Source organism: Erithacus rubecula (assembly GCF_903797595.1).
Source record: "Erithacus rubecula genome assembly, chromosome: 3".
Lineage (NCBI taxonomy): Eukaryota > Metazoa > Chordata > Aves > Passeriformes > Muscicapidae > Erithacus > Erithacus rubecula.
The window spans coordinates 23,263,482-23,276,263 of NC_136689.1; the positions used below are offsets into that span (position 1 = coordinate 23,263,482).

The window sequence follows — 12,782 nt, forward strand, 5'->3', positions numbered from 1 at the left end:
TCTGTTCCTTCCCAGTTCATGGCTGTGACATTGAAAACCATCAGTCTGCTTTTAAATGCTTTAGGGACCAGTCCTGGCATCCTCAGTTTCACTGCTTCCTTTAATTTGGAAAAGGCAGTTGACTGCCATTCTTGTCTGTTTCTCCTTTCTGGGTGTTATTTTGTTGTGTTTGTTGTATTTTTTGTTCTGTTTCTCTTTGTTTAGTGGGGGTCTTATATATTTTAGTTTCAAGTATCACATGTTCTAGACTTCTCTTTTTGTTTATTAATTATCTTCTTTGTGGTCAGTATCTTTCTTCACTTTTTTTTTTTCCCTTTTAAAATCTATTTTCAGTCAAACAGGCTTAAAATGCAAATGTAAAACTAACTTCCTGGAATTGCAAAATTTGGTCCCAGGTGTGGTCTCTTCTTCTGAGTGACACATTATCAAAGGCATTGGTCCAAGTCACTTTGGTTTTGCTTCTCTTTAAGAACAGAGGTGCCACGTGTCTCCCATGTTGTGACACTTGGTAAATGCTGTTTGAGAACCTGTTGCACTGATCACAGGAAAAGAATGTTGCTATGGCAAAAAAAGCAAACAGTTTTTTTGTGAATTACTTAACTCAGAGACAAAGAGGGAGTTCGGTGTGCATGTGAGAGCAGAATGGCACTTTTCTAATGACTATTTGTTCCTGAGACTTCACTTTTATGAGCACCATTGAGTCATGGCCAGTAAGCAGGATGACAGATCCTTTTGCATGGACAACACATGTCCTCAAGAATCAGATTGCTCAGCTTAGAGCTCACTGTATGTTTCATTAGAGAGTGATCAGCCACAACGTAAGAAAAATATATTAATTTCTTTTTCTTTTGAGAGGAAACATAGCAACAAGACAAAGTGTCTTTACAGTGAGCAGAAATTTCAAGTGGAATAATGTAAGTTGGATGGAGATACCAGGAAAGGATTATTGTGCCTTTGGCAACTTCAAGTGCTTTCACAATTCTCAGCTGTGTGGTGGGCCACACATTCCTTAGGCTGCTCTAAAATGACATTTCCTGCATGTGCTGTCAGTTGAAACCCATGGGGCTAAGTTTGCCTGAGGATGTGGGGAACATTGTATAAAAAAGGAAACAAATACACAGAAAAAGAAGGGGGTTCCATATCATGAATGGCATTTCTCTGAATTTGTATGACTGGCAAAGTATTGTCTGCTGTTATCTTGCTGAACACAGCTGTTGGCTGTCATGGTATTCATGCTGTGCTGCATTTTGGTGCTGTTTGCTGCACAGCCAAGCTTTGCTATGTTAGAGCTGTGCTCAGAGCTCTGAATTCCTGTCATTAGCATCACAGAATGGTTTGGGAAGGGACCTTTAAAGTTCATCACATCCAACCCCTCCACCATGGGCAAGGAGACCTTTCACTAAACCAGGTTGCTCAAAGCCCCATCCATCCTGGCCTTGAACATGGCCAGGGAATGGATGTGTCATGGGGCACCCACAGCTTCTCTGGGCAAAGTGTTCCAGGTGTCTCACCACTCATAAGAAATTTCTTAGAATGGTAGAATGATGATTTGGGTTGGAAGGGACCCTAAAGATTATGTAGTTCCAATTCCAAAATATTCTTCCTTATGTTCAATCTAAATCTACATTCTTTTAATTTAAAACCAGTCCCCCTTGACTACAGGGTCTGGTAAAAACTCTGTCCCCATCTGTCTTATATATCCATTTATATATCAAAAGGCTGCAGTAAAGCCTCCCCAGAGCCTGCACTGCTCCAGGTAAAAGGGATTTCATAGTAGTTCAAGGCTTGAGTTTATTTCACATTCACATTCAGAGTTTTGTGGTTTTGACTCTAAATGCAAATGGATGTGGATATGTATGTTTTGAAAAGAGGAAATATGACCCTTCTCATACAGGTAGATTTGTGAAGTCATGCCCTGCTGCTTGTCATAGTAAGATAGGTCCACATTTGCCAAACAAAATTCTCCACACATTCTGTACCTGCTGTTATCTCAGCTACACTGCAAGAGACTGATAGCTTAGTCATTCACTTCAAGGCTGGTTTACCTTGGAAAATAAACTTTTTCCTTTTTTTATTGTTTAAAATGGGATATGTCTCAGTTTGCACAAAAAAAGCAGCAAACTAGTTCTGCTTTAAGGCATTGTCTGCTGCCTCTCTCACCTGTTTTACAGCAGTACCCTGTTTTCATTCTGTTTTCTTTAGGAGAATTATTGAATTTTTTTTTCAAAGTGGATGTGATTTTTTTCTTCTCTATGCTGGGATCTGATCTCAGAATGCAGATGTAATAAGCAGTCTATTTGTATTCCTTGATCTCAGAATAGGTTTCTGCCTTCTCCCTCAAGACTTCCTTTAGTTTACATTTCTACAGTGTTTCTCACAAGCACACTGCACTGTCTGCCTACAGATTTTTTTTCAGGATTTTAACAAACCTTCAGGACACAGGTAGCATGGAAAGTAGGAGTTGCCACAAGCTTTTGCTAGGGCTCCAAATGAGACACTAAGCATAAAGTTTCCATCATCAAGTTGTTACTGCTTTCTATAACTCTGTCCTGGTTTGGAGGACAGTTATCTGCCAATAAAGGCAGGAGCTTCTCTTTGAAATGGAGAATGTAAACCCCCTCCCTCGAAATTATAAATTTGAAATTAAGGGGCTCTCAGGCAAAGATATGGGAATTAGGAATAACAGTTCTTTACTGGGAAAATGAAAATAGAAATACAGTATTTCAATAAACAGTCCCAACCCTGACAGAGTCAGAATACAGCCTGACACCCCGTCAGTCAGTCAGGGTGTTGGTAGCAGTCCCATTCAATGGTGGCTGCATCCTCCTGCAGTGGCAGGTGTGGTTCAGCTCAAGCAGTGCTCCTCTAAGGGGTGCAGCCTTCCTCCACAAGTCCAGGGATGATGCAGAAAGGTCCGGCTTCTCCTCTGGAATCCAGTGGAAAGAAGGATAACTTGCTGTCCAAAATCTCATATTTTTTCTAGGTAGGAAAGGCTTGGTTCCTCCCCCTGGCTGGAGCATCTCCCAGTGGGATGATGTAATTTTATCAGTCACACAGTGGGACTGAATGGCCCAGTAGCAGATGATATCTTCCTGGAGGGAGGATGGGTTGTGGAAAAGATAAAGATGATTGCCCCATCTTGTCTTAAAGATGGACCATGAGCAGATGGTATGTTCCATGGAGATAAGGAATCACTGCCCCACCCGGTTTTAACAGATGGTGATAGAATACACATTTCTGGCCACATCAACCCAGCACAGACTCTCCCTCTTTCCTGCCCACTTGCCTCTCCTCCAGGTCTTGGCAGTTTGGGTTTCAAGTGAGATAGATGTCTTCAAGGTACAAGGAGGTACCAGACTTCTCAGAACTGAAGCTTCACTCCAAAATGAGTACACAGAACAATTTGCTTTGTATTTTAATGTGTTGGTTGTACAATGTGAAAAAAACCTTCTTTTTCACCAAGGAGCTAAACAGATATTTCTAAAATGCTTTGTTTCTGTGCTTTGTTTCTTCCAGCCCTGACACCAATGGAAACCATAATACAAGAAACCATCGAGTTCACGCGGCAGCGGAAGGTGTTTGGGCAGCCTGTCCTGCACAACCAGAGCGTGCATTTCCGCCTGGCCGAGCTGGCCACCGAGCTGGAGCTGCTGCGCTCGCTGCTGCGCCGCGCCGTGGGTGAGCTCCGCTCTGCCAGATGAGCTCTGCTGCAAAGAACCTCGCCTGATTTCCAGACTGACTGCTGTCTTATCTCTTCTTTTGTTCTTTAGCTCTCTATGTAGAAGGCAACGATGTGACAAAATTTGCTTCCATGGCTAAGCTAAAGGCAGGTCGTCTGACCCGTGAGGTGACTGATAGCTGTCTCCAGTACTGGGGAGGAATGGGATTCACCAGTGAAGTTCTTGTGAGCAGGTTTTACAGGTAAGGGAGTGATGAAAATACAAAGTGGCTTTAACAGAAATTCAGCCTCTTAAATGCCCTGTTAAACAATCACCTACTTGAAAAGAGCACCAGCTCCTCACCAGTGTGAATGGCCTTGTTCCACTTCACAGCATGTCACTGAAGTGGGCTGTGGATGCAGGGACACCCAGTGCAATTAACTTTGGACACTAAGTGTCAGAGGTTACTATTTTTTGGCCAAGTCTTGGCTTTGCATTACAGTTGTGAAATTTGAAGTACCCACAGGTTAGCTTAAATGTCAAATGAAAGCAGAAAACAGTATTTTCCCTGATGGCCCTCTGGTATCTGCCACAGAGTAGAAAAAAGGGGGGGAAATTGAGAGCTACCAATCAGTGACTTAATTTTCTCTTTGCCTTTGATTTACTTGTAATCCTGATTACAAGGACAGAACTAAAACCAGGAGATTTCTTCTAATATGAATGAAAATCAGCTTTCTCTTTTTCCCCAGATATGTGTGAAACTGGAGTTCCCCACTTCTGCAGTAGTCTGTTCTGATGCAGTCTCCACCCTCTTAGTCACATTAGATACCATGTGTATGTAATTGCTTCCAGAAAGTCTTTAGATCATTAAAATGGTACAGAGGTCTTTTTGCAAATCAGCTGAAGTACCTTCAAATTTTTGTCTGTATCTACTTAGAGCAAAAATCTCCTTAAGGAAACCGTTTTCTTGGTATCTGGCCTCAGTGTCTCATATTCTGTAGAAGTACCAAAATTGATCTTGGATTCTCTTGCAGTAACAGCTTTCTGTTACTGCAGAAAGCCCTTACATAGACAATACTCAGTCCAAAGTTAGCCAAATCAGTAGTTCAGTTAGTTGACAGTTTTGGTAAATGTGAGTAGAACACTTGAGAAAATCTGCAAAAAGCTTATTTCTTCTTAGGTAGGTTGAGTTACTTTTTCTATTTTTAAAAGCAGTTTATGAACAAGAATGCCATTGCAATAAGTCAAGAGATCCTCAATATTTTTGACAAGGGATTCTCCAGATTTTCTTACAAAGGTACAGACTGCTTTATGATGGTGGTTTTAAGCCAGTAGTCAATCTGATGGTTTTCCTTAGTTATTTTTTTCACAGCCTTATTTTAACAACCAATGGTCACGGATGATGGAGATGTTAAGAGCTACTGCAGTAAGCACTCAATAAAATGAATCCCTGTTTTGCAGCACTTACTGTAAATGCTGTAGTCTGTACAGATTAATGTGCATGTGCTTTTACATAGCTTTAAGACTTCCTAGCCCAGTACAGTAGTGCTAACTGTGAGCAGGGCTTTTCTGTGTGGATTCCACCAGAGTGGTTTCCAAGTATACCAGCACAGTCACATTTTTCCTTAGAAGAAATCCAGAGTGTTTCCTGTTGGCATCCACAATCAGCTAAAGAAATGTATCTATCTCTAAAACAAACACTGTTATAAATAAGGCCAAAGTGTGATATTTATACTCTGAAATTTTCTATGAATCATTAAAATTCCACCATTGAGTAACCAAAGCTCCAGGAAGGGACAAGGAGAGTTTTACCTAAATAAATAATTCAAGTTCAGGTTCAAGTCAGAATGTTGTTAATCTGTAACAATAAGCAAAGTAGCAACTTCCCTAAAGCTGCTGTTTTTACTACAGCAATGTGAGTAACCATTCACGTCAGTGTGATGTTTGTCCAGTAGCAGCAGTATAATTGCACAGCAGGACATCTAGTCCTAATGTACAAACATTTTTGTAGCCTAATCTTTATGAAGTTTCCAAATAAATGTTGGTTAGTCTTCGACATATCAGGCTGTTAGTCACTCCTCAAAGAACACACAGTACAACACATGGTTAGTGAATGAAGTCTCTGAATTTTAGTTATTAGTGTCAGTTAGAGATCATGAACAGAAATGGCACAAAGCTTTGCCAAATTACTTTATTCATACCTGTCATTTAATCATTAACATTTTAAACTTAGTAGAACAACTGGCATTTCTTAAGTGCCTATTCTCTAGAAGGCATGAAGAGAGATGCTTCTCCATGTAGGTGTCTATACTGGCTTGATTTCATATATGTAAATGTCTTACTTGTACAGATTCTAATAAGGAGAATAGGTTTTAAAAATATCCCAAAACTCTAAAGGTTTCATAGAAAAATACAAGCCAATATAAAACCCATAAAGAATGGACTTTCCAAACTGTACCCTAACAGCAGGATTCTGGAGAAGGAAAGCACTAGCCTGGAGTCATGCATGTTTATTTTTCTCTCCTCTGTCTGAAAGGCCTTAAAGGGCTTGTGACTTGGCAAAATTCAATTACTGAACAAACTTATCATCTGTATGAAAAAATCAGGTCATGAGAGATCAGAGGAAAGAAACCTTTTAGTATCAAGTTTATTGCAGTTTTTCAGATTTCCTGAGTGTTAAAAAGGTCACAGGTAGTGATCCATATATTTTAATAGTAATTATGTGCACTTCAATTGTTATAGGAAGAACTTATGTGGTCTTCTTAAAAGAATTTGGTTTGCTGTTTTTTTTTTTTTAAATTAAGATTATTACTTAACACCATGTCTAACTGCTTCCAGTTCTTACAACTTTTACTCTTGTGGGCTGTGATGGAGAGAATGCTATAATTTCTTTACTTGCTACATTGTCAAAGACTCAAGAAATCAATAGTGAAAAAAATTGACTACTCATGTGAAACAGAAGGGTAAATAGCATTGCAAATGCATAGCTACAGAAGAAACATGTTTTCATTTCTCTCTTCAACTGTCATATAGTTATTGCAATATGAAGGTCCTTTTGTAATTGAGGATAGTTAAAAACAAACTGCTGCATAATTTTAAGTGGATTTTTAAAATAAGTAATATATTTACTTCTAGATTTTTTTCCTTCACATATTTAAAAAGTTAGTTCAAATACTTCATTCAGTTTCATTTTTTATTTCATTGTTTATAATCTTTCATTCTTTACAAAACATGTCTAAACTTGAGTCAGTCCAGACAATTCGGGGGTTTAATCAATTTTTATCATTACAGCAATTTATGGTTGCACCAAACAAAATGAAACCTATCCATTTCTGCTGACAAAAACAATTTGAAGTCCGTAGCTAACTGCTGAGACAAGACAATCCCAATTCCTGTCATCTGTGAAACTAAATCTGCAGTTTCCACCTTTTTCTGCAGAGGCTTTGAGACAGATGCCTGTCTACCACTTTGTTTGACTTTTCAGTACCTTGAGAAGGAATTTAGGAGATAAAACACATGACATCTACCCTTAAGACAGCAAATCAAAGCAGATACCTGTACAGTGATGACTTTAAAGCAGAGCTGTGCTCTACTCCCTGCTCTATGCTCAGAGCAGGCCAAGGTGATGCCCATTCCCTCATCTTGACCTTCAGAATGTCCCTGAGGGGGAAGGGACAGGGTCATGGGAACTGGCAGGCAGGGCTGTGGGCTGTGCCAGCCTGGCCAGAGGCCTGCTGAACTGGGTGGCACCAGCTCAAACTCTCCACTCTAGAACAAAGCCTCCTTCAGATTCTGCTTGATTTAGACAGCCTATAATCTAGCTGAGTCTGAAGATGGAAGAAGTCACAAAATATTAGGCTTGAGGGGTCATCAGTATGTTTTTTTGAGAAAATTCTTGCCAGGAATAAAACCTTAAAATAGTTAAAACCTAAAATTCTTTAGTTATGAGGAAAAAAGGGTAAAGGTTTTGTGTTGAAAAGAAGCAGTGTATAAATGGCCTGGAAAGCAGTGCTACTCTGAGCCATGCAAACCTTGGTAAGGATTTCTAACCAGAAAAGCAGAGAGCAGCATCTCTAAGGGACTGGTGCCATAAAACCAGGCTCTTAGGGGAAACCAGGGCTTAAGCCTGCAAAACTCACTTTCTTCCCCATGTCTGACCTGATCACTGATCACTGCCAGAAACAGGAAAGAAAATTCCTGTTTATTTTGGCAGGAGTTTGAAGTTTTGTGAAGACACCTGCATCATAGATAGTGCAGCAGGCTCCTCTCAGATTGTTTGGGAACAGAAAGGACTTCAATCCAATTCCATATGGTTTTCCAGAGGAAAATGTAGTGTAGAGCAGCTCCCACAGCAGGCCCAGCTTCTCAGCTGTAGGTAATAAATGGTACTGGAAGGCACAACTGCAAACATGATCACATTTTACCAGCTTGAAGCTACAGACAAGAGATTTTATAAGAACTAAAACTTTGCTTGTGCTGTGAATGGGTATCTGTCCCTGCTTTATGGCTAGGGAAATTGCACACAAGGGAGAGTTCAGACCAGGATAAGCACCAGCTCTGAGTTTCAGGAAAACTGGGACCAAAATTTTTAGGGGCAGGGTAATAGGCATGGCTTAGCTAGTGCAAAACAAGGTCCAAATGTCACTCAGGGTGCTGAGGGGTCAACACCAGCCAACAGAGGAGTGTTAAACTGCAGGCTATTTTGGATTGCACTATTCAGAAATACATTTTCAGGCTGTTAATTAGAGGGTTCCTAATAATTTGAACAACTTTGTTATCTCATGACCTTCAAATTAGGGTAGTCCAAGATTAAAATGAGCTTTTTTTTCTCCTTGAAGCAGTGCTTGACACATTTCTGAAAGCTGTATGATATGGCTTCTGTGGAGATGGGAAAGACACTTTGAGAATGTGGAAGGTTTTTGGTTTTTTTTTCCTGTTGCTACCTAACTTGAAGTTATTGACAACCTGATTGTGTTTGGTTAGTGGGAATGGCTCCTCACTCTCCCTCCTAAGTGCAGTTTCTCACCTTGACATTGAAGAATTTTTTACTTTTATTCATTAAATGTGGATTATTTTTTACCATTTATATATCTTGATTTGGCTGAGTGAAGTCTTATAATCTACAGTGAGTATTTCAGACATGTGGGATTTCCTGAAGGTAAGGAAGTGCTTTGCAGGGAATATTTTAGAGGGACACACAATAGGTGGATTTCTCTCCTCCCTCAGGTTAACTCCCACTCTCTAAAGAAAACAGCATTCAACAGCAGGTTGGTCCCTCAAAATGACACCTTACAAACTGGCTGGTGTGCTTCTGGCTGGTTCCTCATGGTTGCTGGTCAGGGGGAAGCCACCACAGGTTGGTGCTCACCTCAGTAGGGCTGCAGGTAGTTCAGGATGTGCTGCTCTGTCATGTGGCAACAAAAAGGGGATGCAGAAATCAAAAGCAAAATATTACTGTGCCAGATCAAAAGCCTTTACAGCAGTAGACTAACAATATCCCTTACAAAAGCATTTAAATTCCAACATTTATATATACTGAAATATTTATATGCTGTATTAACAATGCATTCTTGATACAATATAAACTATCAAACCATAAGCATACATTAAATAACTGATACACAAGCAGACTTTCATATGTTCTCTTCCCCAGCTTCCTTATAGAGTTTCTGGCAGGATAGTTAATCCCATGGTTTTGTTTTCTTATGATGAAAGCAAGTTTCTTTCCCAGAAGAGAACTGCTAGATTAATATCCTTTGAGTCTTTTGTCATTTTAATCTTCTTAAATTAGGGGGAAACCTTCTGTTCTGTCTCCCCAGGGAGATCAGCATTAGTCACCTGGCTGTAGATTCTGTAAGAAATACTCCTTATCTCACCCACAGAGACAAAAACATAATTATCAGCGAATTCATAAAGATACACACAAGCACAAAACATTTGGAAGGTGTTCTGTTATTTTGAGATGTGTCTTTCTATGTGATAGCCTGACTTGTCTGTCACACACCACCAAAGCCAGATCTTACCACTGTCTGTTTATAACTTCATATAAACAAGCCCCATGTGTCCAGGATTCCTGCTGCATAGAGAGGATTTCTATTGACATCACAGAGGAGTTCTGAGGATTTGTTACTTGCTGTTACTACAGTGAAGATGCCAAATGCTGAGCACTGGCAGGGACTTTCTGCACCTTGACAAAGCAGACAGCACCACAGTGCTAAGAACAAGCAACCTACCACTGTTCCAGGTCTACTGCATTCAGCAAGGCCCATAGGAAGGTGAGGAATCTTGAGGTTACTAAGTGGAGGTAGTTTAGAATTGTTCTGGTAGTTTTATTGGTGGTTGGTTTTTTTCTTCTCCTCAGAGCTAAAATATTTGTGAGTAAAATTGCTCAAGGCTGCAGTAGCTACCACTCTGGCTAGCATTGGGAACCTAGGCAATACTGTGAGGAATGACTTAGGGCTGGTAATGGCAGGTTTTAAACGAGTGTGATTAGAAATATCAAATCAAGTATAAATATTCTTGATTCATTTTAAAGCACAAAAGCTCTATAAACTATAGAAAACTATACTAGACTACTTTACAACACTACTTGTATTATATTATGCACTATATATAACACTAATCAGGCTTTTACCAGATCTAACATAGCCATTAGGAAAACATGGACTAGTTAAAAACCATGAATGGAAATTGTACCCTTTCTGTGCAATTCTCCAGTAACTCATGCTGGTCAACTCGTTTACCACAGTTAAGCAAATTTAAGTGCTGCAACACTTTTTGCTGCTGGCCCTGGGAAAGTTCCCTCCCCTCCTACAATTCAACTGCAGGCTTAGGCACCTACAGGTTTGGGACAGGCCCAGCAGGAGTGCTGTGGGAAGCATCACAGACCACCTGCCCAGGAGCCAGTGGATGAGGTGTTCTGCAGGCATGTGGAGTTCATATGCAATGTGTAAGTAATAGTGGGCAAGCAGAGCACCATCAGAACAGCATGCAGATGTTTAAATCTACCCTTTGTATTTCTGCAGGGACTTGAGATTGATGTCAATAGGAGGTGGCTCAGATGAAACCATGCTTTCCATCATATGCAAATACATGGACACGCTTCCAAGAAAGTGATGCATCTCCACTCTTCCTTGAAAATGAAGAAAGCAAGAGGATGACTTGTGCTGCACACTGAAGGTGACAAGCAGCCAATATGCTTCAAGCTGAAAAGAGATCAGTAATTTTGCCAGCAAAATGCACATCAAGGTCTTTCACCATCATCACTCTGCGTTTTCCAGTGTCAAATTTTTGTTGATATGAAGCACTCTGAAAGCCTGCATTCTGTTTTTTCAGTGGGTTACTTAAGTTTTCCAGTGACCCATGCTAAGCACACAGAAAAACGTGTTACTTAGTCAAGCTTTATCAACACTTTAGAGCATCTAAGCTGACAATTACAAAACAGAACTTCCATATGAATAGAAGCTATGTAGCTTAATCTCATTTCAGTATAGCTTTGCTTTCAAGATGAACAGTTATGTCACAAATGATTCCATAATCAAACCCCAGAACAGTGCCTTTTCTCTTTTTTCCCCTCTCTAATTACAGGTACCTTTCCTATCTTTCCCTTTTAGCAAGCAATCATCAAAATGAGCTCTGTCATCTTTGCCAAATCCATATCTATTTGTACTCCACTCTGTCATGGACTTTAGGTGATGGGAGTAGTGTTAAATTTTTATTTGAAGAAGTCTACAAACAACTGTTTAAGTGAATCTGAAGCTTGTGGAGGCCTGAACTTCAGCAGCAATGTATCATGTTTTGTGCATAATTATTTAAAAAGTATTAAAATAAGCATGTTAATATAAAAATAATATAAAATAAAAAAATAAATATGCTAATCTGAAAACTGTGAAGAATTGCTTAAAGCCTTCCTAAAACAGCCATTTAAGCTGGAAGAGGCAGCCTATATTGTTGATTAAAAAAATAAAAATTGCCCCTTAAACAAAGCACCATTTAAAAAAAAATACAATAGTATTCTACAGTAGAAAAAAATGTATATAAACAACACTAGCTAGGATAATACTACAGGAGATTTTATTTGTAAGTTCATAATTGGTTATTAATGGTAACACATCATACAGTATTTCTAGAAAAGTTTACCAAAAACTGTGGATACAATTTCAATATCTAAGAAACTTAATTTTATTTTAAATTTTAAACTCAGCAGTATAATAGCCTCAATGATTAGAACCTACTTGATGAGTTAAAGCTAAGTCTTCAAAATAAATTGTCTTAATGTGACTTCACCGCCAACAAAAGCAAATTATAATATACTTTAATATAAAATTCAAAATATCTTCCATTGTATTTCAGATATCATGCGCTGTAGATTTAGGGACTATCACTAATTGAAAAGTAAACATACTAATGGTAAAAGATCGAGTGATTCAATGGAATCATTTCAGTTTTAGATACTTTAAATATAAAGATAATATTTGCACTGTGTCCATATCGGTTGGTCCCAATGATGAAAGGCATTTACTTAAAAGAGTAGATATGTAAACATGATCTGTCAGATTTAAATTAAAAAATATAAATCCAGTTTTAAGTAACTTCTTGTCAAAACACGCAGTTTAAACTACTTAAACACTATCAGATCTAAACACAAAAGTAATTTTTGGGGGTAACACTATTACACTTGCTAGCTTCAGGCCAGCCTTTTAAAAATCCACAGGTAAAATATACTTAGAAAGATCCATATATTCTTTGTGCTTTTGCAACTGAAATTACTTTATGCCTGAAATTGGAGCTCTAATTTAGAGCATGGCCCAGAATGAAAAGCAGAATGAAAAAGAAAGCCTTGAAATTCTGCAATTACTTCATTTTCAAATAACCATTGTCCTTTGAATTTTTTCAATCAATTCTAAAAACTACTTTTCCCTAAAAAAAAAAAATCCATCCTGCTATGCCAGCACTCTCTGCATATTTACAAATAATCCCCCCAAAACAGGGGATGATGGAAAAACTCTGATACTTTAAGAAAACTATATATAAACTTCGCATTAATTGTTAATGCAATTTACAACAATTTCACTGTGTTTTATCCACAAAATGTGCCACTTTAAATCAATGTCTTCATTAACT

At 38.9% G+C, this 12,782-nt stretch overlaps 1 protein-coding gene across 1 annotated transcript in view; it reads left to right on the forward strand.

The window, feature by feature from the left end:
• Nucleotides 1-12,239, forward strand: part of LOC306799670 (putative acyl-CoA dehydrogenase 6) — a 74,473-nt gene extending 62,234 nt beyond the window's left edge. Inside the window, exons 7-9 of the mRNA XM_079301025.1 lie at nt 3,517-3,678; nt 3,771-3,921; nt 10,685-12,239. Coding sequence (XP_079157151.1) covers nt 3,517-3,678; nt 3,771-3,921; nt 10,685-10,775 — 404 coding nt within the window. The 3' untranslated portion in view covers nt 10,776-12,239. The remainder of the gene's footprint in view (nt 1-3,516; nt 3,679-3,770; nt 3,922-10,684) is intronic.
• The last annotated feature ends 543 nt before the right edge of the window (nt 12,240-12,782 follow it).